Here is a 26491-nt window from a genome sequence, read left to right as displayed (position 1 = left end):
TAAATGTTTTGTGTTTTGTATTACTGCGGACAATGAACGCGCCTCTGCTGTGAAAATTCTGACCCGACGATTTCAGGTGTGTCCGACGCAAACGTTTTTTCGTCGGGCTCAGGCCCGGGCCTCCGCTCGGCTCCGGCGTTTCGGGAGACCAGAAAGGACCATTTTTTGAAACCGGATCCCAGAGCGGGATCAATTTCCAAAACGCTGGTTTCGTGTTTCATCGTGGACATGTGAGCCATGTCTTTTTTTAAAAATGATGATACTCATGCCGTCTCTCTATCCTGTATGTGCCAACTATGGCGCGTTGGTTGTTTTTTTTTTTGTGTGTGTTGTTCTGTTGCAGTGTTTCAGCACCTCTGAGTGTCCTGGCCTGCCTAAAACATTTAGGCCTTGCTGGCCCCACAACAAACATCACACAAATCAAAATGTCTTATGACAAATGTGTCATGGGAGTGGGATTATGTAAATGGGAGTGAAGGAACTCCCTGCTCCTCATTGCATGGGAACATTTACCATCTCCCTTATTTTTTCGTCACCACGTTCATTTAATTTGTGCCAACGAGGAAGTAAAAATAGTCCTTCGCGGTTCGCGCGTGGACAAACGAGACTGTGGGTGGAAGCGTGCAGGCATGTGGTTGGACTATTTAGAGAGAACAAACTGAATTCACTTGCAGTTTGTTGCTATTCATGCCAGAAGGTTGTAGGTAGTCTAAGAGGAGGCCCATGGCAGAGCGGTGTCCGGGGACTGTCAGGCCGGCCGTTGACAGGAGCTCAGCCAGGGTCTGGTGCTGCAAACACAACTGAATACCAGCTGGCAGAACACCACTTCAATTTAAAGGATTTAAACTATCGTCCATTTTTAAGACCTCCTTGTGCTTTTACCTTTCTGGTTGTCATTAGACGTTGCTTCAATATGTCAACGTAATGTCCTTTCCTCGTGATTCCACTTATTTTGCAAAGTGCAAGAAATATCACTGACACACGATGCTGTTGTGTTGCTTTTTGTAGAAATGACTTCTTCATCTCTCAGTGGCCTTTCGGCTCGTGTTCGGCTCCCCTTCCTGTTTCATCCGCTGTTTTCACAAGCTCTTCTTGTATTTGCTCCGGGGTTAGGTGCTCACAAATAAGTTCGAAATATTTTTTTTTTAGAGTACGCTGCTAGATTGTCTTTAAATAACTAGCTTAAAGGTGAAATCATAAAAATAAAAAAAAAAAGGAAAACAAAAAAATAGAATAACAAGTTGATTTATTAATAAGTTCATTTATTTTTAAAGACAACCTTAATAAAATGAATCGATTTTTAAATACTTTTAAATGCTATATACTTAATCTTTTGATTTTATTTTTTAACTTAAACAGAAACGCTAGCTTGCATTTTTAAATGTTTACTTAAATACTATTTTTAAACTACGTCACTTGCATTTAAATGCAAACCTAAAAATCAAATGCTTAACTTGTTTTGAAGTCTAATTTAAATACCAACTTCTTTTTAAAGAACTTGTTTCTTAAACCTCACTGAAATACAAAATGCTAAGTTGTACCACATGCTAGCTCACTGTTTTTAGCTCCAACAGTTTAGCTAAACAAGTTGTTTTTGAAAGTTAACTAAAGTGCTGTAGCTATGGCAAACTTAGCTAGCTAAATGCAAACTTGGTTATTAGATTTCAACCTAAATGCTACCGTCCAGCATTTTTGCTAACTTTGTTTTTGTTTCTAATTGAAACTCAAAGGCCAAACGCTTTTAAAAACTACTATCTAAATGGTAAGATAACTTGGACTCCTTAACTCCTGACTTGTTTTAAAATGTTTGTTTCCTCCACTTTTAAAAACAATAGGAGGGCAGCTGTCCCACTTCACACATTTTAGCACTTATAAAAGCATTTCAACATGACATCTCTGTCCATTTTTGACGAAACATTTAATTTTCTTTCTTCAGTCTGCATGGTGTGGACTCGGTTCTTAAAAATGCTGAGCAATCGTTGCATTGCTGTGCCAAAGAAGTCCTACCCTGGACCGTGGGACGGAGGAACTGCCACTTTGCAGCCGTCAAGCCACTTAGTGGAGCAGAAGCTGGAAGAGGAGCTGGAACGGTGTGTTCCAAAACAAACTTCATTGCCTCGTCAGCTACAGTGGACACGTGGCTTTTGTTGTGCCTCAAACTCTGTTCTGCAGGGACTGATTTTCTGCCATCGCTCGAGCCGAAATCCCATCTCACGCTCTGCTCGCGTCGACACCAATTCACACAGGAGATGAATGTGTCTTTATTCAATAAATTCTCAGTGGATTAGCGGTTGGATTCGGCAAAGCTCAAATCGAGGCCATTAGCGGTTTGCATAAACGCAGAACATGACAAAACGCATCAGAAGCCACAGCTTAGAGATTTACTGCAGGGTGCTGCCCCCACCTGTTCAACGCAAGGAACAAAAATCTCACCGTTCTATAAGTAGCAAGTATCTTAAATGCCTAAATGTGTCCTCCAGCAGAACAAATAACCCAGATTAGACAAACATAACGTTGTACTTTAAACATCTTCAACCTTGTGAAGAATGCTGCTGCCCCTTGAACTCAGTCAGCTGCTTCTGCAGGTGGAAAATTTCATCCAAAGTCTGCCTGAAAAAACGAGACGGTTTGATTATCTTTGACGTTTTGTTTCGTGTAAAGAGGAAATAGATGACTTTGGGGCGATGGCTTTACCTGTGTACGGCCTGAACTCTGCTGAGCTGGCAGCGCAGCCGCTTGGCGATGGCTTCATAGCGCCTGGTTTGGATCTGAAGGAGAGAAAATCATCAGTGAAACGTTTTCATTTTGGGGGATAATTCAATCCTCTGCTGTACCTCGATATCTCTCTTTAGCTTTGCATGAATCTCAAACTCTTTCTTCAGTTGTTCCCTTCCTTCAGCGATGGCTGTCTTCCACTCAGAGATCTCTCTCTTCAGGGCATCGATTTCCTCCTGGACAGAAGAACATTTACAAAAACCAAATACTTTTAAAATCGTTTTGTGTATGTTTTGTACCTTAGCCGTTTGCAGGGTTATCCCGTTTGGGTTTTGAAGATCCTCCTTGAGCTGCTCCTTCTCCTGCCTCAGCTTCAAGACCAGCATCCGGTTCTCCTTCAGCTCCCTGTGGGCCTCCGTCTGGCTCACAGCCTGCAGGACGGCGTCTTTGTGGCCTTGCATCTTGTTCCTGTACGCGCTGAATTTTTCCAGAGCGGACCGGGCGGACTCCTCCTCGTCCTGCAAGAGCACGTTCAGCTTTACGTTCTCCTTGTTGATGCCGGCACAGCGGTCCTGCAGCAGCGCTCTTTGCTTCTCCAGATGCTCCATCTCTCCGTCCAGCAGGCGGATTTCTCTCCACCTGGACCTCAGCCGGTGCTCCACATGTGGAATTTCCTTTTCAACGGCATCCAGAGCTGCCTTCAATAGAAATGCACTGAATCATAACAGCACGATATGACAGACACTACAGAAATGCAGTGGCTCGCAAAAGTATTCATACCCGTCCAAAAGTCGCCTGTGAGCGAAGTTTCATCAGACAAATGGTGAAGTTGTACCTGCAGGGATTTCAGAGTTTTCTGTTTCTCTCTCAGGGTCTCGGTCTGGGTGTGGCTGTGCTGACTGACATCCTCCACTGCCTTAGTTAGTGAAAACCCACAGGATTCCTGGGAGCCTGAACACGTCACAATAAATAAAACACCTCAAATCGCGTGTTAAGCCGACTTTCTTTTTTCTGTTCCAGCTGGACTAGAAATGAAAACACTTCATGCGTGAATACTTTTCATATATATATTTTCCGGTCGAGGTGAAATATTATGTGTGCAATATAGCCAGAGTTTGAGTTTGTACCACAAATTTGAACTGAAATGTAATTGTTTCCGTATTGCCCGTTAGTCGTGAAGCTAATATGCTAATCGGCTAAGAAATATTAGGCTAATATTTAAACCTACTTGGTAAAAAAAATATATATTTGTTAACATTCCAATATTTACTTCAGCATTTTTGCAATATTATTTCCTAACCTTTGTTATCCGGGAATTCCGACATTTTGTTGCGAACACGGAACCCTACAACGCTTTCTGACTTATTTATCACAACTTTGTGTAACCGATGAAAACAAAGAGACTGACTAGGAGGACACAGATAAGCGCCTACTATAACCCAAAGATAAAACTACATTTCCCAGAAGTTTTTATTGCTAGAATTCCGGCTACTTCCGGTGTGTGCTTGCGTCATCAGCGCGCGCCGGAAGCAACATTTTTTTCCTCACCGGCTCCTAAAAATGAGCTGAAATGTTTCCCCCTCGCTGGTTCGGACTGTGCGGTCGCTGCAGCCGTGTAGTTTCACGCCGTGGGCTTCCGTGGGGGACCCCGACGGGCCACAGCAGGCTAAGATATGCGAACTTTACAGAGGTGCAGCTCCGAGGCACCAATGCAGTCCCAAAACGCCTTTCGCATTGTGATGCAGGGGATTTGTACAACAACAACTCAGTTCAGAGGTACCTGCAGAAACTGATGGAGCAACACAGAGACATCAGCCGGAAGCTACAACACGATCACCTCTGTGATGCAGACAGGAAAGCGCTGCTGAAGACGCACACAGAGCTGCTGCCTGTTGCTGGTCTATTTGGGAGCATCGAGCAAGCCCAGAAAGACTTGGAGGAAGTCCTTTCGCTTCTGCGCAGTGAGTAGTGACTGAAACCTTTCGTATTCCTAAACGTAGGGGTGGGATATTCGTGTCTTTGGTTCATTTTGCACCTGTGAATACTCAGCCGGTACTGAGGATGGAGATCCAAACCTGATCCAGCTGCTCAGAGAGGAGGAGGCGCAGATCTGCAGCAACATTCTGACCTTGAGAAAACACGTGAGTCCCGTGCAAACATCTACAGAGCTTTAATGTCAAGGTCAGTGTTTATTTTTTTATTTTGCATTCAACACATTAATATCAGTAGGAGCTGTCAAAAAAAACAGGAAACAAACCTGTGGTTCCAAGCTAAAACACCGTTACCAGCATAATACCTGATGCTGACTGGTTTCAGGTATGTCTGTCCACCATTAGCCAACCAGTGGAAGGTATATTGTGCTTTCTAAAGATGGAACCCAAAGCCAACATTTAATGATTAGATAGTAGCTCAGAATGGATCCTTGCGGTACGCCAGTAAGGGGCACAGAGGCATCGAGCAGAAGAAACATCAGTTGAAACTCAGATATGATGTAAAACTGTACGATTTGACCCCAACCAGCTCTTCCTGTTGTCATACTTAAAACTGTATTTCCACTCCAGTTAATCAAAGCTCTTGTGCCCGTTGACCCTCTCGACCCAAGCGACGTTGTGCTGGAGATTGTCTCGGGACGAACAACAGGAGGTAGGAAAGAAAACAGGCCTATTTTCCTTGGCTTTCGCGCATCAAGTTCTGGTTCCTTCATTTCATTTTCCACGTTTTCTTTGGCAGCAACAAGATCCATCACTGCTATAATATTGAAAAATCCACGAATGAAAATGAAAATCGGTTAACCTTTGGTTCTCAAAAGATGATTCTTGACTCTGTTTCAGGTGACGTCTGCCAGCAGTTCACCAGGGAAATGTTTGACATGTACCGAGGCTTTGCTTGTTACAAGAACTGGGACTTTGAGGTTCTGAACTACTCGCCTGCAGAGTACGGTAAGGTTACCCAACCGGAAGAGTTTAAGAATAGCACCAGTGATACCAATTAGATTTTTGTTTGCATTTCAGTAAAAAAAAAAAAAAAACAATCCTAAAGTTGTGTGGCCAACATTGCTTAACTAGGCTTGAAAATGGACTAAATGCAACAGTCTCTCTTCCGATTGGGTTTGATTGATCATAGTCAATCTTTACTCAGATACACAGAGCAATGACAGTTGGCTGTCTTTAGGTGGACTGCACCATGCGGCAGTCAGGATAGCCGGGGATAATGTGTACATGCACCTGAAACATGAAGGAGGAACGCACCGGGTCCAGAGGATCCCTGAGGTGGGCCTCTCATCCAGGATGCAGCGGATCCACACTGGAACTATGTCGGTCATCATCCTGCCGCAGCCAGTGGAGGTACACCCCAAACGTTTACCTCGCTTCTCTCTCTCTCTGACACTAACCTCAAACTCTCTCTGTAGCTGGACGTCCACATTGACCCAAAGGATCTGCGGATCGACACGTTCAGATCACGGGGCCCTGGCGGCCAGGGCGTTAACACGACGGACAGCGCCGTGCGGATAGTTCACCTTCCTACAGGTCCGGTCTGCCAGAGGTCTTCCTGAAGTTACTGTGGAGCCGTTCCAGCTATAAACATGTCGGTCCCAACAGGAATGGCGTCCGAGTGCCAGCAGACGCGCTCGCAGCTGCAGAACAGAGACACGGCCATGCGCATGTTGAGGGCCAGACTCTACCAGAGCGCGATGGGCAAGGAGACCGAGCAAAGGCACATGGCGCGAAAGCAGCAGGTCAGGACACCGTTGAGCATCTGAATGACCAGACAAAAGTTCTCCATCACCCTAGGGAAGATGTTCTTTGGACCGATGAGACTAAAACTGAATTATTTGGACACCAGAACATTTTTGGCAGGAATCAAATACAGCATTCCAGCAAAAAAACGAAAAACAAACACCAAAAACTCCAAATTACATTAATAAGTCCCTCCAGTCTTTCAACAAATCTGCAAAACTCACACAAAATCTACAGATTCCCACATTTCTTTTCTCTGACTTTTACTGCAAATGTTTCTCAAAATTGGCCAAAAACATTGAGTTTAGATGACTGCTGCCTCAGCCTACCTTGATGTCAAGTTATACTCTGGGATCGACATGGCAATTGATAAAAAGTCACATTTAACCTCATACATTAGCACAAATATTATAGAAAGTTCTTAAAAAACATCTAAATTAGCGCCACAAAATCTGTGATTTTGGTTGCTAAAAACAATCGCAAAATCCTGAATGGACTCATCATTGTGAAAAGATGTTGAATATTATTTCATTTTAAGAAACCCTAACTGCATGCTGAAAACAAACAGCTATTTGTTGATATTTTGACATTTGCGTTAGTTTTATCAATACATCCTGGGACAAGCGGCCCTTTAGATTTTTGATGTGGCCCAAAATGAAAATGAGTTCGACACCCCTGCTCTAAAAGGTCGAAGGAGTCTCTCCGTCGGTTCTTTAAAATTTGAAGGTGCACGTACATTTCGTTTATTGGAGTGGAAGAAAGATTCCACTGTGCCACCTGAATAAAATACCGGGAAGTTCCAGGCCTAGTCAAAGCTCAGCTTTTCTCTGTTGTCAAGGTGGGCACACGCAGCCAGGCAGAGAGGATTCGCACCTACAACTTCAGCCAGGATCGAGTCACCGACCACCGGACAGGATACACCACCAGAGACATTAAGGTCAGATAAGAAGCGAATGTTAATATCTACCTATGTCTGCCTGTAAAATTGATTTGATCACAACAAATGTTAACTTGGGGTAAAGTTCGCACTACTTGATGATGACTGAGTGTAGAGCAGGTTTCAGTTTGTGTTTCTGACCAGCAGTCAGAAAAAGGTGAACTTGTGACTCGTGTCCAGCTAAACCTCTCATGCATTTGGTTTTCAGGAGTTCATGAGAGGAGGGGAGGAGCTGGAGGAGCTGATCTCAGACCTGCTGGAGCATTCAGAGCAGGAGGCTCTGCTGGAGGCGGTAGAGATCGGCAGCTTTGTGACCGGACAGCCTGCAGACTGACGGACGGATGGACAGACAAGTAGGGCAGCTGGACTGATGAATGAAAAAATAGACAATGAAAAATGAAGTAAGGGTGCACCGATACAGTGACGTGTTCCGTTTAATAAGTCACCCCATTGTTGCTGACTCAGAAACTATTTATACAAAAAAAAAAAAAAAAAAAGAAAAATCTGATTGACCAAAATCAGAATTGGCAGGTCAGACTTCTTAAAGATGGATGATCGGCCAGAAAATTGCAATCAGTGAACCTTTACAAACGGGCGAGTGGATGGACAGAAGATGACCGGAAAGGTGGAGGATGCGACTTTTAAACTACCAGATTCCACCCCTTATGCTTATCCCAATCCGGAAAACTGGTCAAAGAAATTCCAGACCGAGTGGGAACTTCTCTCATCTGGAAGCAGGCCCGCCACATCGGGATGCACGTCTCCATGCTGCTGCGTCTATTTATTTATTTTTTTATAATAAAGCTGAACCGTCTGCGTTTCTGGTTATTTGCCAGTCAGGGTGTGGTGAAAACACCTATCAGCTCTACACACACACACACTCCCCACGTCACACCCTGTGTGTATGTGCCAAGAGGCCAACAGCCCTGCTGGGCCTGGAGTGGGTTACATTGCCTTCTAATTGCTGGAAAATGATCATGTTGGATTGTCTCCATGCAATAAGATCCCAAACTATAGGAACGTTTCACTAACCTCTCTTCAAAATCACGATTTCAGTGTATAAGAAACACATTACATTTTTAATCTGGCCAAATCCTGCTTATCATACATTCGGAAAAATAAAAAGCCTCCTACAAAAGTTCATGTCAATCCATTGACATGTTCCTAGAAACTTTTACTTCCAGGAAAGTCTCCATCTGAAAGCTTCTGCTGGAATCAGTCGTCGTCGTCTCTCTGCCGGAGGCTCCTGTTCTTCCCGTTTTGGGTTTTGTTCCTCCGGAATGAGGCGGGTCCGCCCTCCTCTCCCAGAGAGGTGATGACGCGTTCCTTGAACTTGGGTTTGGGTTCCGACGGGACTACTGCCGGAGTGCTGGCTGAGCTCTCCTCCGTCTGGGGTAGCTGTAAATCCACTTTAGCACTGCGAAGCAGACAGGAAAACACCAGCTGATTACCTGTGGTCCACTTCATTCCACGTGTCGGGTTGGGAATACTTACAATGGATCCTGCTTCTGCTGGACCCGTTCCCAGGCTCCGTACGGATTGGCTGCTCTGGGCCTTTTTACTGGAGTTTTTCCCACTGTCACCACCTGTGCTACTGTCTCTGGTTTGGGTCCTGACCTCTGCGCTGCTTCCTCTGGTTTTGTCTCTTTCTTTTCCTCTTCCAGAGCGTCTCCTGCCTCTTTATCCTCGCCTTCTTTTTCCGAGGGTTCAGCCTCTGTTTTTCTCTTCTAAAAACAAGAATTAAACTCTCAGGTCTCGCTTTTCAAAATTCGCCTGAGTGTCGTTTTTATTTAATCTCACTCTGAAGTTGATTTTGGGGATTTCGGGCTTCGGATCTACTTCTCCCACCGTCTGCAGCTCCGGTGCCGACCCGTCGGACTCGGAGCGCTCCTCCCCTGCAGGCGCCGTCTCCGGCTGGGAACCCAGTTCCTCACCTGCATTCTCCTCTTTCTCTTGCTGGGTCTCCGGTTCCTCACTGGAAGGAAAGTCCGCCGGCTTCTCCCAGCTGGACTCTTAAGAGGAGACAAACAAAACCGACACGGTTGACCTCTGGATCAAAGTTATAATAGTTAACTAAAACTAATGAAACAAGGAAAACTGTAATGGAGAAAACTTCTTGTAAAATGAAATGAATAAAAATGGCAATTAATGGGGAAAAAACTATAGCTGGAACTATATTTTGTGTTTATAAAACTAAAACATACTGAAATTATAGTACTCCATACTCCTGTCTGCAGTTAGTCCACAAAACAGTGACAGCCAAAGTTGGGAGAAAACGCCAGAGTCAGCTGGTTGTTCAACAACAATTGAATACGTTTCTTGAAAATCACAATACAATACTATGACCTTTTTGAAATCTGCACCTAAAATGAACAAAAGTGTGAAAAACAAAAGCCACTACTATAACAAAAATTAAATATCGAACTTATAATGACTAATGGAAGCTAGCAAAACGGAGCGGGCTTAGGCAGGGACCCCTCACCTCCTGTGTTTGTGTTGTAGAAGTACGTGTAGCCATCCGGACTCACAGCCTCCATCCAGGGAGAACCCGAGGAACTCTGAGGGGAAACAGGATCAGAACGTAAAGCTCAACAGGAAGCAGAATGTAAAGCTGCACAGGAACAAGAGCTTGAGGACAGAATTTACCTCAGACTGATGGGACTGGGCAGAAGCTGAACTTCCTCCCCGGAAACCTTCGGGTTTTTCCCACTGAGACACTGCAGAACAGGAGAAATAAGCCGGAAATGGTTCTGGATTCCAGCAGGAGGTTCTGTTGCATCAACCTGCCTCACCTCCTGTCACGGTGTTGTAGTAGTAGGTCTGTCCCTCATCGCTCTGGCCTTCCACCCAAACCTGCATCTCACTCGGTCCCTCTCTGGACTTCCTGCTCGCCTTCCATCCCTTCTTCTTCGTCTTCTTCTGCTGCTGCTGCTGCTGCTTTTTGGGCTGACTTCCCACCAGAGGCACAGGCTGATATTGAGGGGCTGCTCGAACTGGAGAACTTGATCCTGCAAAACACACTCAATTTAAATCCAAATAAAAAGCAAAAACGCTTTTAATAACATGTTGCTGAATTACCATCTGATCCCCGTTGCATCCTCTTCAGATCTTCCTCGTACGCCTTGAGCGCTGCCTCCTCCATCGCTGCAAACTCCTTGGACATCCGCTCCTCCTTCTTTGCCTTTTCAACACTCTTTTTCTTAATCTGCACAGAGAAGGGCGGAGACAGATGAGCGGCTGCTGCTGATCGGCCAATAGCAGGACAGCGTTAGCCGTGATGTGGAAGCCTGGAGCTTATCTCTACTGCCAGTCCTAAGAATGATGCCAAATGAGGCACTTTCTCTCTGGTTGATCATCTGTAATGTTTATTTATGTTTATCCAAGTTCTAAACAGCAATATAGAAACGACATATTTACTTCATCCATTATGCATCCATGGCAATATCCTGTATTTTCTTGCCGTCTCTTTCCAGTCAGGAAAATGTATTCCTGGCTCGATGCTTCAGTTTAAGTTGGTTCAAAAATACTTTATCAATTCAAAATGAAAATGATTTAATTTTCATTAAATAATGAAACAAGAATTGCTTTGCTCAGGTAGAGTCCAAACTGGATTCTGTATAACAACACAAGCTTAGTATGCTTGTGAACTGATACTAGATATTATACGATTAAGACAGGAAAATATTTTCGGTGTAAACTTTTATAACATGAGTAAAGCAACTACTATTTGCTTTTACCCCAAATGTATTGGTGTTCAATGTGTGTTAACTGGTTATTTATCCCATAAATGAATATAAAATCAACATTCTTACCTCTGAAATTTTAGCAGCCACATTTTCTTTGTGATTCTTCCCTCTTTCATGGAACTCGATGCTCTGCAAGACAAACATTGGAAGTAGCAGCATCAAAGATTAGATCAAACATTAGAAGTAGCAGCATTACCTCCAGAAAGGGATAACGATGTATGTTTCTGTAATACTCACAGGCTTGTTGTCAGCAATCCAGCACTTGCAGTACTGGCAGAATTTCCTCGGTTGTGACTTCCAATAATCCGCCCTGGAAAACGCACAAAGTTCTTGAATTAAAGAAGTGAAACACGCTGTCATTTAGCTTTAGCCTTCGTTGCTAACGTAAAACACAATGCTGAATATTTAACCGGTCTGACGTCACAAATGCATACAGGTAGAAACCCGTGAGAGTTTTTTTTTCCATTACGTACATTTTAGTTCTGCGTGGTCTAAGTAAGAAGGAATTGGTCAAAACGAGCTGAATATGAAGGCAACTGCCTTCCACATTTCAACAACCACAACACTGTCCTTTAGTGATTGCGTCATCATGCGTCGTCAAACCAAACAGCGTCCAAGTAAGAAAATAATGTATAAAGTTTAAATAATCATTTAAGGCTGACTAAACACAAAAAGTACGTACAAAAAGGAAGTAAGTGTTTCTAATAGCATAAGTAGGTTTTTAACATTCGACTCGTTTGTTTGACATCAGGTAACATTACCAATAAGGTGCTTCCCCCTGGTGGAGCATACGAAAACAACTACTCGTTTACCCTGGTAGTGTACTTGAAAATGTTGTGAAATTCATCGTCAGAAACGACATATGGTGTTGTTAGACATGTTTTTCAATGATAGGCACTAATTTATATGAATCCCATATGGTCTAGCGGCTAGGATTCCTGGTTTTCACCCAGGCGGCCCGGGTTCGACTCCCGGTATGGGAAGACTAAAATTTTACAGAATGTTTACCTTTTTCAGCAACATTCTTAAGGATGCACTTTCGTGCATATGTACTTATTGTAGTTTGAGGCATTACTGTCATGTCCTTGCTTTCGAAGTCAAAAACATGACTTTTACTCTCCCCAACATACTGTGCGTATCTTTGGTTTTTATTCTTGCATATCTCTCCATGTCCTCTCCATACTCCTCCTGGCTGTAATTAGTTGATTTTGACTGAGAGTGGCGCATTTCTTTAGCTGGCAATAGCAGCAGGAGAAGATGGAGGAGCTTATTTTTTCACAGGTTATCTGTCTCATAATATACTTTCATGACATGGAGACAGATTTATATGTAAGAACCTTTTTCTTTACAAAGCTACATATGCCAAAATATGAATTGGCATATAATGTTACCATACCATGTTCAGGATAATATTGGAAGCATACTTATGTTAGCTAATTTTATTTAAATTATGGACCATCCTCCTCATGAGACTGTCTTGCGAAAACAGAGTGTCTTCAGTCAGAGGCCTTTTCAGATTCGCTGTAATACAGACGACTACAGAAGACTTTCCTTCCAACAGCCATCTCTATCTATAATAACTGGTTGAAGAATCTTAACTAATACGAGTTACAACATTTAATCTCCCTTTGATAACAATAAAGTATTCTACATAGCTTAAATTTCACTTTGTGAACTGAAATAACTGAACAACTGAAAAAAACGCACTACGATCAAATTTAATTGTCATACACAATGAAAACATTTTCTCTGTTTTAATGATACTGCTAAAAAAAAAAAAAAAAAAAAAACTCACAAAATATAAAAGAAAGCGAAATAAAATAAAAAAAATCTTTCAGTTTGTTTCTTTTAAAATATATATATATATATATATATATATATATATATATATATATATATATATATATATATATATATATATATATATATATTTTTTTTTTATTGCAAATAAAGAACATATATGAACAATATAGAACATTGTTTGCGTGCACTTTTTTTTCTCCTTTTTGTAAACGACGCCATGGTTACGTCTGTTTTGAGAGCCACCGAGAACCGCCACGTCATAAGACCGCGTCAGTCCGCGCGCTGGCACGCCCCGTCTTCAGGCTGTAACAACTGTGCCGCGCCGGTGCTGGTAATCGGGTTCTCAGCTCCCGGGACGGCCCAACAACAGCTCCATGGTGGCGTCCTCGCACCGGATAAACATGGACCCGCTGGTTGGTGCCATCGACCAGGGAACGAGCTCCACTCGGTTTCTGGTAAGACGGACAGACTGAGAAAACCGTTGGAGTTGCTTTGAATGTGTCACAGCTGGCCGTGCCCTTGAGCGATCTAATATATTTAGCTTTCACGCTGGCTTAAGGATGTGTGTTAAAAAGAAAATGAACATTGGGGAGCTTATTCTAGTATATGGGTTCATTCAGAAAACTGTCTCATACAATAGTTTGTATAGGTGCCTGTTCTAAAGCCATTGGAGGAACACATGTTACTATTATTATTATTTTTTCATATCGCCCTTAAATGAACAAAAACCCAGTGTGGTGGCCACAGTGATTTACATTGTAAGTATATAAGGTCTGGATGTTGTGCAGCTGGATTGTTTTTTTCTAACACGTTATGATGTTATGATGCATAACCATAGCAACAAGGTGGTTTACAACAAGGAGCAGCTGATTGACATTGTTAAAAGCTTGATTAATACCAGAAATGAAGCCAGAAATCCCAAAGGAGCGGAAAAGGAGACATCATGGAGTCAAAGCAGAAGCAAAGAGAGGAGGAGGTTCAAATAATCTCTTCCATCAATCCTAAATTTGATGGAAGTCAAATTTAGGATTGATGGACACAAATTTGTCATTGTGGCTTTTTGTACAATGACAATAAAGGAATTCTGATTCTAATCGGCAACTTGTGATCATTAGCTAACAAGTTGAATGAACTCCAAGCTCTGGTGCAGAGGATGCAGTAGAAAGTGTTTTACTGAGACATGGCTGCAGGATCATGTCCCAGACTCCAACGTCTCTCTGCTGGGCTTCCTGACTGTACAAGCAGACCGAGATTCAAAGAGCAGCGGGAAAAGAAAAAAGAGGTGGAGCAGCAGTGCTGGTCATCCAGGACATGTTACTGCTGTCGCCTCTGCTGTCCTGACGTGGAACTCCTGGCAGTTTTCCTTCATATTATTTACCAACATAATTCACCAGTGTTATTTTGGCAACTGCTTATTCAGATGTTGCGAGACCTTTCCTGAGGCAGAGAAGATCAAGGAATAAGATCAGCTTCACTTGCAAGTATCGGCCGATCACTGATCTAAAGAAATTAAGTAAATCAGTACATTGCTAGGGAGTATACATAAGCACGATGATCCTAAGCGTAGAGCTACAGTACAATATTTGTATTACTTCCATTTTTAGAAATTTACGTTATCATGTCAAATTCCAACAACAGATGAAAAATTGCTTTACAATTTCATATACACACGATGTACTTTTTAAATTATGCCTTTGGGTTTCTTTTGATTATGCTTTAATATAGAAGGTTTTATTTAACAATATTAGAATTGTGATTTATTTTTGTGTTAATAGAGTTAACTTGTTGGTAAAGCATTTTTTTTACTAAAACAACTATTTAGTATCCACAGTTATGGAAACGTAATCCAAGGTCTGTTGGACTAATATTCTGTTTTAAGTTTGGACATTATTAAGAATTCAAACTTTAGAAAAAGCCTAAAGATAAATGTCATGTTAGTAAAGTGATTTAAGTGAAGTTTTGACATCGTTTGGTTCTCGTGTAAAAGTATAAAAAAAGAGCTTTCATTGGAGTTGCTTTAATTTTATTTTCAGGTGTGGTTTGTCATTTGGGGCCAAGTTTTTTTTTTCTTTTTTCTTTTTATGTTGTCTTATTAAAATGACTCATCATTTCCACCTGTTTTTTTTTAATACACACCCTTAGAGTTTTTACCTCTAACTTCAAGTTAAAGGGCAGGTTTTGACATTGTTGGCTTGTAACGAGGTTTCCCTTCGGATCGGATTTTGCAGCTGCGACGTTTGAGCGATGAATGAGCCGCACCACGAAATACAGATTTCACTTTTGCTCAGTGACACTCAGACACAGGCTGTGTGGTTTCTGTTGTTTGCGAATGCCAGTCATTTAAGCGCTATTTAATATTTTCCTTTTGGGAACAAAATGATCTTTCATAGCAGTGCACATAAAAGCAAGCTATAAATTGCAGCATCGTTTGTTGTTGTTGTTCTTCTCCGTTTTCCAGGTGTTCAACTCAAGAACAGCAGCGCTGCTCAGCCATCATCAAGTGGAAATCAAACAGCTCTTTCCTAAGGAAGGGTAAGGCCGGCCTCTCACCTGCTGCCTGATGTTGCCTCGTCCCACTAATGTGTCCCTGTAATCGTCCTTCTTGTCCAGATGGGTGGAGGAAGATCCCAAAGAAATCCTGCAGTCGGTGTACGAGTGCATAGAGCGCGCATGTGAAAAACTCACATCGGTCAACATCGACGTGTCAAACATTAAAGGTACAACAATTATGCCACGACCGAGTGTTAGCACCAGGCTAAGAGAAAAGAAAGACTTCTGACTATAAAGTCGTGCGGCAATAATCACATTCTCTGAATAATAATAACAGGATACAGTTGAAATAATACTGTAATAAATATTACCAGTCAGAATAAAGCTGTAGTATTAGATGTAGTAATTTTATGAGAACTCCTCCACAAAAGATGATAATCAAAACGAAAATGAGCGACGTTGATGTGCTCTGGTGTTTTACAAATAAGGAAATGCTTAACTTGACGTGTTAAAAGATTATCATAAGCAGGTATAATATTTATTAATATCTCCAGTGCTCAGATTGCCAAATCAATTGTGTTTGACTTTTTCCTCACATGCGTGATTGTCGGCCATTGTTGTGTTTAATGTGCTGCAGCTGTTGGAGTGACCAACCAGAGAGAGACCACGGTGGTATGGGACAAGCTGACCGGGGAGCCCCTCTACAACGCCATCGGTACTGATCTCTATGGCAACCGTTTGTTTAATATGGCGTCGTACTGCGTTCGGAAGAGGGCAAAAGTCATGTTTGGGAGATACAGCGGCGGCATAATCACCCCATTGAGGGTTGCGGGTTCTATTCCAGGAATTTATGTAAGGAATGCGTATAATGTGTTTCCATGGGAAGACTTCAAGAGAAATTCTTCAACATTATTCAGCTAGACGTCACTAGTAGGATACAAAATTTATGCTAACAATTTGCAGCTAAATGTAGCTCCAAGTGTAGCTAAGAGCAACGAATTGATCAGATTTTGTTTTGTGTTCCTGTTTAGTATGGCTGGACCTGCGAACTCAGTCAACGGTTGAGCATCTTATAGAAAATACTTCAGGGAGAGATAAGAACCATTTACGAGTAAGACTGAGACCCGACTTCTTTCCCTGATTCATTGTTTTTATTTATTTCGGTGTACATCTAATGGGGATTTTGTGTTGCTGCAGCATAAAACGGGCCTCCCGCTCAGCACCTACTTCAGCGCCGTGAAGCTTCGCTGGCTGTTGGACAACGTGGAGGCGGTCCAACAGGCCGTGGCTTCTCGCCGCGCCATGTTCGGCACCATAGACTCCTGGCTCATTTGGGTCCTCACAGATTTCCTGCCTCGCCTCTTTTGTTCGGTGGAAGTTGTAAATGAACGGATGAAGCAATGTTGAAAGTTTTCAAATGTCTTCCTAACAGTGTCTGACGGGGGGGAAATCAGACGGAATCCATTGCACAGATGTGACCAACGCCAGCAGAACCATGCTGTTTAATATTCACACAATGGCCTGGGACCCAGAACTTTGCAAGTATGGCTCCTGGACTCGATTTTATTTTCATTTTTATTTTATCATGTTGAAATATGATTCATTTTATGTACATTTATGGTTTCAATATATGAGCAAAACTGCCGACGCGGCTCTTACCAACTGGGTTTGTACTTTCTCAAGTTCAGACTATTGGACAGTCGTGCACCATTTTTGGTGGGATGTAATTCTGTATAAAACTTATGTTAACATTCAATTAACATACAAGATTACAAAATATTAAATTATAAAGGTTTTAGGAATTTATTCTTTACAAATCTCAATCTTGAGAAACATCGAGCTCAGTTACATGTAGTTGTTTTGATGTGAGATTAATGTAAGATGCATCCCTAAAATAAATACCTTAGCGCCATTAGCTGCTAGTGTAAGAAGAAACCTGAGTGGATTCATGAAGACAAGCCAACATTAATATAGTAAAACGACCTAAAGAGTCCAAAAAATGTACAAGAAAAGATGTGATTGTTACAATCGACATTGTAATAATGCAGGAAGGGATAAGAAAAAAAAAAGCGGGATAAAAACATTTAATGAGGGTTCATTCACACCAGCCCTGCTCAGGCCCCTGCTTTCATCCAACTCCAGTCCGGTTGTCTAGAAAGTCCGTTTCGTTTCGGGGAGGTGTGAATGCGAGCTCTGATTCGAACAAAAAAAAAAAGAAACTCTGGTCTGCTCGGTTGAGGAGCGGTTCGAATGAGGCAAGCGGACCGGAGACCGCTCCAAAAGTAGGAAACGGACTACACCGCAGGGCATTCTGGGTAAATACAACCAAAACCAAAAAATGCACGTGACAGAAATGCTCCAACCACTAAAATCTGGCGCCCAAACACCCAAATGGGCAGACAAGATGGTTTCGGAAGTGATCAGACCTCAGTTCTGAAATCTACTTTAAAAGGCTTCTGAAAAAGACTACACAAGGTGGCAGCATAATTGTAAAAACGATTATTTTTACCCTAATCCTAATCCTACAGAGATTAAAATGGAGGACTTCCAGGGCACAGAATGTTCTCCTACTTATATCTTTCCTTGGTTTACTTTTTTTTTTTTTTTTTTAGATATTTTGGTGTTCCTATGCACATCTTGCCTAAAGTGAGGAGCTCATCAGAAATATACGGCCTGCTGGTAAGACGCAGACTGTTTCTTTGTGCAATTCAATCCTATAAAATGATCCTGCTCATGTTATTGATTCTGAAGTGAAACGACGTATAACAAAGGTTTTATCTTTTTGTTTTCTGTAAGAAATGTGTTTCCAGGTTGTTTTGAAGGTTGACTGATAAATTCTTTTAGGCATTTTTTTTTTTGTGTGAGTGTGTGTGCAATTATCTCTCTTTTCTCACTGTTAGAAAATAAGTTCTTGCTGGGTAAGTGATAACTCGTCCTCACTCTTTTACTCACCATGTGACCCATTTGGCTTTTCCCCGTCAGCGGCAAATAAATCCACCATTCCAAAACTCCAAATGTGGAGGAAAGGTCCGCACCTTCACAGACGCTACGGAAAAAAGATTAAGTGTTGCCAAACGATATTTCATTTTTCAAAGATCAAAATCGGTTTTGTCAGCTTGATTTCAGTGTGATTTAATGAACATATTTAAAAATATTGATTTGATTGTACAGAGTTTAAGTCTGCGCCGATGCTGTATTTTGTTGTCCGAGTATCTCAATCGAATTAGCAAAAATTACAATTTATTAACAGAAATATTTGAGTATTTTTTATAAATGTTTTAGATACAAAATATCTTAAAAATGTAAGATTAATTGAAGTATTACATATTAGACGAATTATATCATTTAATTATATGTAAACATTGGTTTAATATTTGACTGGAAAACTTAAACACGTAAGACATAAAAGTCAGATTTTGCTGAATGTAACCATTTTTTCCCCCCTTAAATCTTTAGGTAACTAAATTTAATAAAAATAAGGATAAACATTCTTTCGTCTTGATGATTCTGTATTTGTTAAAACAAGTCTCTTACTATGAGACCGACCCTGGATCTATTTTAGCCGTTGGGGATGTTTTGGATGGTGGCTGTCGCTGTTGGCTGCTCTGCTGGTTGTCCTTCACACTCCACCCCTTCATCTCTTTACAGTTTTCCTTTCACATCGTATTTCCTCCATAAACTTCTAACCCTAATTTGCATGTGGGGGGTGAAGACTTTATTTCCCGAAGATTCACCCGTCTATCTGCTGGTAGAAGTCGGCTGCTTTCCTGTTATTTGACTTTGTTTAGTCAAATAACAAGTGATTTATTTTCCTACACCTGTGTTACCTGAGCTTGTCTATTCATCATGTTTAGACTTGTTTTCACATTTCATTTTGTCAAGTTATAACATTGTTTAAGATGTGTTAACTTTTTTTTTTTTCCCCCATTTCATTTTAATGAAAGTTGAACTGTTAAAACTCGTAAGTTCGTAAGACCAGAACCAAATGCTGGATTTGAGTTGAAATTTGAATTCGGACGCAGTTTCAATCCGTGTACATTTTAAATTCTCCTCCGAAATTAATTTGAGATTCAACTCGGAATGAATTACAATTTTGATAACAAATAAAAAGCCGGATTTGAATCTTATGGATTTTGATGTTTCCGTGACAGAAAGCCGGGGTCCTGTCAGGTATTCCCATCTCAGGGGTAAGTCTCTCATTTTTTTTAATTCTAAATATTCATGCATACCTTACATTTATTTAAACTATAACGTTTCTTTTGAACCAGTGTCTTGGTGACCAGTCGGCTGCTCTCGTCGGTCAGATGTGTTTTCAAGATGGAAGTGTCAAAAACACGTACGAGCTTTCTTAAGCCCTGCTGGGTTTTTTCGATAAATTATTTTTGATTTAAACGAACAACCGTCCTGTCTTTAGAAATCCAGCAACACTTTACCTCTGTTATTCCTTCAGGTATGGAACTGGATGTTTTCTCCTGCGAAACACTGGAACGAAGGTAATTTCGTTTTTATTTCAAACAGACAAACAAACAAAAAAAATAAAAATAAAAGTGCATAAACTGCAGTGGTGTGTGTCGACTTGCAGCCTGTCATGTCTAACAACGGTCTGCTGACGACGGTCGCTTACAAAATGGGCCGGGACAAACCCGCCTATTACGCTCTGGAGGTACAGTAACATTTCTGAACTATTATCATGTTTGACTTCATGTAGTTCATTTTTATCCTTCTGGTCTACTGTGCCTCTTTGGCTCTTCATAGATTTACCTGAGATGATTTTAAGTCTAACATAAACTAACATGCATGTTTTATTTTTCTTCTCATTGTGTCCTGAGCTATGTGCTGTTTTTTTTTTTTTTTTATATATATTGTTTTTCATAAATATCAACATCCCACAGAAGAAAGAAGATGCCTCCATCCTATTTTTTTTCAAACATTTTAGTCAGGGCTGAGCATTTATCGCGTTTTTATTATTTTATTGTGACAAAAATGTTCGTTTATTGCCACGATAAGTTCCAATAATGTTTCTTTTGACCATTTTCCCCGCAGTTTTTTTTTTCCATTTAGAGTATTGGTAAATATGAATAAATGTGAAAAAGTGATCAAATGCAGCTTAGTGACAGAAATCCCACTTATTAATGTGACTGGGGTCAGAAAGAAGCATATTAAATATTAGAATCACACAGGCATACGCAAAGTTACCAAAAAAAGGAGTAATAAGTCGTTATTGTCGTTTTTATCATTATCATAATAGTACCACAAAATATCGTGATATCACAACATGAATTTATCCATTTCAAAACCTAAAAATAGCAATAAAACTGTGGTTCTTTTGAAATATGAGACATTTCCTGCAGTAGATATTCATCACAAATTAGCAAGTTGTCTTTTTTTTTTTTCCCTAAACATTTGCTGTTCTGCATGAGTTTATTTTTAGCTGGACTGGAGGTAAAATGGCTCCTGCTCCAGAGTCAGAAGTGACATGCGGTGTTTGGATCATTTCTTTTCTTCACAAAATCAGCTTTTTTTTTTTTTTTTTGCCAAGTTGAACCTATTCGAGTCACGAACTCATCACTGAGCCTTCCTGCTTGTTGTTTGCTGTCGTCTTGTTGCCCAGGGATCCGTGGCCATCGCTGGAGCCGTGGTCCGTTGGCTGCAGGACAACCTGGGAATCATCAGCTCATCCGATGAGCTCGGTACTTCCTCCGTCAATCAGCTGCAACTTTTTTTTTTTACATTGTCGATTCGCTTTAGATATATATATATTTTTTGCTTAATGTTTCCTGATTTAATTTCCTCATATCTGCAGAGTCGTTGGCCAGATCGGTCGGCACCTCCTACGGTTGTTATTTTGTCCCCGCGTTTTCTGGGCTCTACGCTCCGTACTGGGAGCCCAGCGCCAGAGGGTACGAGCAACAACTTGTTCACGGCGCAGCGTGATAAAGCAGCATTATTGTGACGTCAGATGTTTTCTCCACAGGATCATTTGTGGGTTGACTCAGTTTACCAACAAGAGACACTTATCTTTTGCTGCATTGGAAGCCGTCTGCTTCCAAACGCGAGAGGTAAAGCTCAGCTCGGGAAAATCTTCTCAGAAAGTGGGGGGGAAAAACCAGTAATTAGAGCAATTATTTGTGTGTGGATGCAGATCCTGGACGCCATGAATCAGGACAGCGGCATCCCTCTAACTCAGCTGCAGGTTGACGGAGGAATGACAAATAACAGGCTGCTGATGCAACTGCAGGCCGACATTCTCTGCATCCCTGTCGGTGAGGGAAACTCAGGAGGAAAATGGCAGCAGGTTGTGGAAGCATTATCAGCACAGAATACCGAGGAATTGTGAATTCATCCCCACTGAGTCGATACTTTGCGGAAGCAGCTTTAGCTGCTATTGCATATCTGGCCGCCGTTTAGATGATCATTGGACAAAATAAAATCTGCTTTCTTCAAATGTTCTTAACTTAAAGACTGTGATCATATTTATTAGAACAAAAAAAGTATTCAGACCGTCTAGTAGGTTGCAGTTTTCTGGCCGATCATCAGTCCTTAAAAAGCCTGATTTGCTGATTCCGATTTTGGCCGATGGCGATTTAAAAAAATGTATATTTATCTAAAATACTTCTGCACCATGAAGTACAAAATACTGAACTGGAACGACTCGGACCGTACCGTTACCTGTTGGTTCTAAAAATCATGAAACAACGCTGGATGGACTCTGGACCGACCTGGTTCTGTTATGTAAAATGCTAAAGTTAAGGGTGTGATATGAAAAAGTCAAATAGTCTTTTAAATATAAATCCATTTATGAAACTTTTTTTTTTTAGATTTTTCTTTTGCAGAAAACAGAAACGAGAAACAATCTGGAAAATCAAACGTTTTCAAATATGTATTTGCTGAATTTATTAACCTGTTGGAAAACATTTGTACATGCATTGTTTTCCATAGAGAGATCTTCTTAGTTAGTGATGAATTAACAGTAATGCTGACATTTTCCAACTCTCCAAAATGGGCAAAACAAGAAAACGTGATTTTAAAAAAAAAAAAAATGTTGCATATGTTTTTTCCTGTTTGATAGAATGTGATGGTGTGGTGATTGTGTGAATGTAAATGCTCCAACCTTGTGGTGTTGCCCGCAGTGAAGCCGTACATGCCGGAGACCACGGCTCTGGGGGCGGCCATGGCGGCGGGCGCGGCCGAGGGCGTGAGGGTGTGGAGCCTGGAGCCAGAGGACCTGAGCGCCGTCATGTCAGAGAAGTTCGACCCTCAGATCAAACTTGAAGGTAAAAGCAAAACAACAAACCATCAGATGAATCCCACATCCGTGTGGCTGAACGCGGTCGGGTTGATGCAGCTGTGATTGTGGCGTGCAGAGAGCGAGTTTCGCTACGCGAGGTGGAAAAAAGCCGTGAAGAGATCCATGAACTGGGAGACCACACAGACCGAGAGCCGTGAGTACAAACGTTTGTATGTTTTCAGCCAATAATTCGTGTAGCTTTTATGATATGAAGCAATTAACCAAACGATGTTCCAGTGTTTCCACTTGCCACACCAAACTTCCCTCCCTGTATTTCCAAGTAATCTGCTTAGATCATCGTTTCCAGATCTGGTTACGCTGGTTGGAGACGGCTCCCTGCTCCAACACGCGTCAGTTACTTATATGCTTCTGCATAAGCTGAAGATAAGCTGTTGAGCTCATTTATTCCTTCATTCCAGCTGTCAGAGACATGCAGGACGATTTGTGTAGGCTGTAGGGGCTGAAGCTAACCGCTCTGCTAATTTGAGCCAATATGTGTTTATTAGCCAACAGAAAAGCACTTAGTTGACTCATGAAACATTTCACCACCAATCTGGGCTCACTTCTTAGAGAGTCACTTCCCAATGTTTCCGTTTTGGCCTCAGATCAAAACCATCACCTGAAACCAGGCAGGACCGGCTCCGACCTCAACTCTGTTAAAATCAGCGGATCCCTTTAAAGACCTGCTTTTGGTCTTTAGTTCTTGTTTTGAGGAAGAATGGAAGTCGTTCCTGTTCAACTCTACCACCCCGAGGAACAAACCGCTCCAGTCAACGATGAATCAGGACGTAAATATGCGTTTGCAGCTGCAACTGTTGACTCATATCCTCCCTATTCTCTCTGTTCACTTGCAGGGACGAGTATCTTCAGCAGTATCCCGCTGGGATTCTACATCATCGGCAGCATGCTGATGTTGGTTGGGGCAAAATACCTCGCAGGTCAGTCAATCTGTTGGAATTTGCACCTTGGAGACAAAGATAATAATACAAATGTAACTTTTAATTAAATTTTTTTTTATTTTAACTTTTGAATTAAATCTTATGTTTAGTTAAACATAGAATAGAATTGTCACTTCATTTACTATTACTTAAAATTTCTTTTAAAAAAAAACAACAACTAAAAAAAAAAAGCCATTTATTTTGACAAAGTAAAAATTGTCACTTGCATTTAAAAAAAAAAATAATTTCAAAAAAAGAAAATATCTGTTTGGTGTAAAAAAAAAAAAAAAAAAAAAAAAACAGTTCTGAACAAAGTCTTTGTGACTGTCTTCAGTCAGAGGGTTATTCAGAATCGTTGCAAAACCGACTGCTACAGAAAGAAGCTTAAATAATATGAGTTTCCCTTTTGGATCGATGGTATTTATAAATTAAATGGAAGAATTCTTTTACTTTGGGTTATTTATTTTTTTTTGTTTAAAAGAAAAAAAGGCACAAGTACAAATTTCTCTGTTAAAAAAACAACTTTTAAAAATCTCGACATGACCAACCTGATGATAAACATCAGCTCGAAAGCAGGAAGTTGTCTCAGTTTCAGTTACAATCACCTGTTCTGTGTTTCACTGCCAGCCAGCGTTACAGTCACGCTTTAACCCGGTTATTAAGGATTCATTTGGAAAAAGATGTCAATCATTTGTCGACATCTCCTTTTTTTTCTTTTTCTTTTTCCATCTAAGATCATGTTTAACCACCTAACAACGCCCACTGAAGCAAAGCCAACTGTGTTCAAGCTGAAACATGATCCCCTGTTGACTCTGAAACCTGTTCTGTCGTTTCTCAACCTGATCGCAGGTCGCCTGTAGTCCCAGAGGAGGCGCTCGACAGAAACCAACGCCCGGCCACCGCTCCTCCTCCTTCTTGCACTTTTTGCTCCCAAGCCATTCCAGGAGAATAAAGAATCCAGACAGCTCTGAGCAGAAAACAATTTTTTATTCTACTTTGTATATCTGTAGCAGATTTAGACCATATCGGCATGAAGAAGACTAACTTAGCTAGGTTTTTCTTTTTTACAGTGTAGATATGAATTTTAGACTTATTTATTGTGGAAACTAACTCAAACTAATGTTATGGGGTCTAATTTGGATTTTCGCGTCACTGTTCGCCTGCACGTTTTGTGTTTTGCTGTTCTGGAAGCTCACTAGTGAGTTTTTTCTTTCGAGCGCTTTAAGTAATTCTTTAGTCTGGTACGAGCAGCGTGTCGACACGTTTAAATGGAGGCGGCAAAAGGGAAGGAAGAGTTTTGAGAAACTGGAGGCTTTCAGTAGACATGAAGCTCCGTGTACGGCAAGAAAAAAAAAATGAAGTGAAACTCGTATTAACTCCAAAACGCCGTCAACTAAAATCTCGCAGCCGAAGTGCTTCACACGTCTGAAACCTTGGAAGTGAAAATATTCAGATCAGATGCTGTGAAAACGTGCAATATGCAAACCCTGCCCACACATCTGAACTGCAGAGCAGCAGGATCGTGTGAGGAGATGTTGATTTATTCAGTCATTTGAATAAAAACCTACGCTTGAGGAAATATTTTTACTGTAAAAAAAAAAAAAAACCTGGACTCCATGCTGACCGACTTCCTTTCTCTTTGGTTCAGGTTTGAGGAGTTGAACTTGTCAGTATCACATCGCCCATCCTGCTCATCATGTGTAAAAAGATCTGTGACTATACTGTATGAAGGGCCAGTGCTTCTGCTTGGTGCCAGAACAAAGGGGTGTGTGTGTGTGTGTGTGTGTGTTTAAATAATGTCAATTTTCTCTGTAATTTATTAAAACTGTGAAGTCCTTTTGAATTATGAGTCTGTGGTGTTTTGTGGCGATATTAGAAACTGAAAGTGTTTTTTTTTTGTGTGTGTGTGTTTGACAAACAAATTCACCTTTCTTTTCTTGCTGTAGTAAAAAACATAAATGAAACCCCTTTTCTCATTTTTGGGCCCCACTGCTTTTAGGGAAAAAGAGGAGCAAACATGCCGTTCAGATACGACACATGATCTCCACACACTGGTTGACCTATCCACATCTGCAGCCGGTATTGACCATTCAAAAATGGAAAAGACAAGAAGACACCAGTTTAAATATGACGGGTGTGTTCATATTCATAAGCTACCTGACCAAACTTACATCTGTCACAGTTGGTAGAAACAGTAAAATGTCAACTGCTGTTCAAAATAGGAAAGACTTGGAACGGATGCCACATCTTTGCTGATCTGTATATGGTAGACCCGTTAGAATACAGCTTCCTAAAAATGGCTAACATCCATTCTCTAAAATGCTTATTTTAATAGTTCAAACACCAAATCGACTTTATTTTGTTTTAATACAAACATTTGAAACAATCTGAGTTCTATCACTAACTGTGGGTGAATTGATCCTAAATATCCGTAAAAAATAAATACTGATTCGATATTGGCATCGGATCGACACTAGTGTGGCAGAGGTTTTTATTTTCATTTTGTATTGTAATTTCTCAACTCCAAAACAGATTTTGTCTTCACTCTTTCAAATGTATATATTTTATTGCTCTTTATTTAGGAAAAAAAAAAAAAAAATCCACACATTTGTGTTTCAGTTTATCATGTTAAGTATTTTTTTTAGACACAGGTACATTCGTCAGAAATCTGCCACTACGTTTTAACAAAATAATTTAAAGGGAAAAATATGATGGACTTGATAATATATCAAGCATAAATCATTAAAGATTTATATCAGCAACACTGGCCTTGTACAGTATTTACTTGGCATCCGATTAATGACGAAATATGCAGTATCGAAAACCGGTAAACACAA

At 41.0% G+C, this 26491-nt stretch overlaps 4 protein-coding genes and 1 non-coding gene across 10 annotated transcripts; 3 read left to right on the top strand and 2 right to left on the bottom strand.

The window, feature by feature from the left end:
- Positions 1-2245: 2245 nt before the first annotated feature.
- On the bottom strand, positions 2246-4607 carry ccdc122 (coiled-coil domain containing 122). 3 transcript variants are annotated; one of them, XM_028011349.1, is made up of 6 exons: positions 4496-4607; positions 3496-3666; positions 3015-3413; positions 2835-2951; positions 2695-2768; positions 2246-2610 (listed from the first exon to the last, which is right to left on the bottom strand). In XM_028011349.1, the coding sequence occupies exons 2-6, from the start codon at positions 3526-3528 to the stop codon at positions 2532-2534; spliced, it is 702 nt and encodes a 233-aa protein (XP_027867150.1). In that variant the 5' UTR covers positions 3529-3666; positions 4496-4607; the 3' UTR covers positions 2246-2531. The 3 variants fall into 3 exon arrangements, with proteins under 3 accessions (XP_027867150.1, XP_027867147.1, XP_027867149.1); XM_028011346.1 differs by lacking the exon at positions 4496-4607 and adding an exon at positions 4016-4246 and having other exon boundaries at positions 3551-3666; XM_028011348.1 differs by lacking the exon at positions 4496-4607 and adding an exon at positions 4016-4246 and having other exon boundaries at positions 2246-2606; positions 3551-3666.
- On the top strand, positions 4218-10005 carry mtrf1 (mitochondrial translational release factor 1). Of its 3 annotated transcripts, XM_028011337.1 has the most exons (10): positions 4218-4676; positions 4765-4856; positions 5277-5358; positions 5547-5654; positions 5854-6059; positions 6125-6242; positions 6315-6451; positions 7291-7389; positions 7598-7742; positions 9892-10005. In XM_028011337.1, the coding sequence occupies exons 1-9, from the start codon at positions 4286-4288 to the stop codon at positions 7721-7723; spliced, it is 1359 nt and encodes a 452-aa protein (XP_027867138.1). In that variant the 5' UTR covers positions 4218-4285; the 3' UTR covers positions 7724-7742; positions 9892-10005. The 3 variants fall into 3 exon arrangements, with proteins under 3 accessions (XP_027867138.1, XP_027867137.1, XP_027867140.1); XM_028011336.1 differs by lacking the exon at positions 9892-10005 and having other exon boundaries at positions 7598-8203; XM_028011339.1 differs by lacking the exon at positions 9892-10005 and having other exon boundaries at positions 4220-4676; positions 5887-6059; positions 7598-8203.
- Positions 8450-11743, bottom strand: wbp4 (WW domain binding protein 4). Its single transcript, XM_028011345.1, has 10 exons — positions 11609-11743; positions 11373-11445; positions 11202-11264; positions 10468-10594; positions 10182-10397; positions 10036-10106; positions 9872-9947; positions 9190-9401; positions 8884-9116; positions 8450-8806 (listed from the first exon to the last, which is right to left on the bottom strand). Coding segments are annotated over exons 1-10 (1275 nt in total). The 5' UTR covers positions 11611-11743; the 3' UTR covers positions 8450-8604.
- A 303-nt stretch (positions 11744-12046) lies between these two features.
- On the top strand, positions 12047-12118 carry trnae-uuc (transfer RNA glutamic acid (anticodon UUC)). The gene has a single exon. It is a non-coding gene; the product is annotated as a tRNA-Glu (tRNA).
- Positions 12119-13191: 1073 nt separating this feature from the next.
- On the top strand, positions 13192-25497 carry LOC114140976 (glycerol kinase-like). Of its 2 annotated transcripts, XM_028011334.1 has the most exons (21): positions 13192-13393; positions 15397-15470; positions 15549-15655; positions 16066-16143; positions 16460-16539; positions 16626-16763; positions 16861-16970; positions 18041-18107; positions 18329-18346; positions 19580-19615; positions 19697-19764; positions 19879-19921; positions 20011-20091; positions 21040-21118; positions 21232-21328; positions 21403-21487; positions 21571-21691; positions 22559-22702; positions 22793-22870; positions 23571-23654; positions 24504-25497. In XM_028011334.1, exons 1-21 carry the CDS (start codon positions 13313-13315, stop codon positions 24512-24514), a joined length of 1680 nt encoding a protein of 559 aa, XP_027867135.1. In that variant the 5' UTR covers positions 13192-13312; the 3' UTR covers positions 24515-25497. The 2 variants fall into 2 exon arrangements, with proteins under 2 accessions (XP_027867135.1, XP_027867136.1); XM_028011335.1 differs by lacking the exon at positions 18329-18346.
- The last annotated feature ends 994 nt before the right edge of the window (positions 25498-26491 follow it).

This window comes from Xiphophorus couchianus, chromosome 24 (genome assembly GCF_001444195.1).
Source record: "Xiphophorus couchianus chromosome 24, X_couchianus-1.0, whole genome shotgun sequence".
Classification (NCBI taxonomy): Eukaryota; Metazoa; Chordata; class Actinopteri; order Cyprinodontiformes; family Poeciliidae; genus Xiphophorus; species Xiphophorus couchianus.
The sequence above is the reverse complement of the archived record's forward strand: the minus strand, read 5'-3'. Positions and strand labels throughout refer to the sequence as shown.

Bases quoted from the DNA above. Each gene is read 5' to 3' on its own strand.
- ccdc122 (XM_028011346.1), bottom strand. From the start codon at position 4,040: ATGTCGGAATTCCCGGATAACAAAG. The intron at 3,414-3,550 runs GTACAACTTCAC...TTTCTATTGAAG, and splicing joins AAACTCTGAAATCCCTGCAG to GCAGCTCTGGATGCCGTTGA. The intron at 2,952-3,014 runs GTACAAAACATA...TCTTCTGTCCAG, and splicing joins TAACCCTGCAAACGGCTAAG to GAGGAAATCGATGCCCTGAA.
- mtrf1 (XM_028011337.1), top strand. From the start codon at position 4,286: ATGTTTCCCCCTCGCTGGTTCGGACTGTGCGGTCGCTGCAGCCGTGTA. The intron at 6,452-7,290 runs GTCAGGACACCG...TCTGTTGTCAAG, and splicing joins ACATGGCGCGAAAGCAGCAG to GTGGGCACACGCAGCCAGGC. The intron at 7,390-7,597 runs GTCAGATAAGAA...TTTGGTTTTCAG, and splicing joins ACACCACCAGAGACATTAAG to GAGTTCATGAGAGGAGGGGA.
- wbp4 (XM_028011345.1), bottom strand. The intron at 11,265-11,372 runs GTGAGTATTACA...TTTGTCTTGCAG, and splicing joins GGATTGCTGACAACAAGCCT to AGCATCGAGTTCCATGAAAG. The intron at 8,807-8,883 runs GTAAGTATTCCC...TCTGCTTCGCAG, and splicing joins CAGCAGAAGCAGGATCCATT to TGCTAAAGTGGATTTACAGC.
- LOC114140976 (XM_028011334.1), top strand. From the start codon at position 13,313: ATGGTGGCGTCCTCGCACCGGATAAACATGGACCCGCTGGTTGGTGCC. The intron at 15,656-16,065 runs GTACAACAATTA...AATGTGCTGCAG, and splicing joins CGACGTGTCAAACATTAAAG to CTGTTGGAGTGACCAACCAG. The intron at 16,971-18,040 runs GTATGGCTCCTG...TTTTTTTTTTAG, and splicing joins TGGGACCCAGAACTTTGCAA to ATATTTTGGTGTTCCTATGC.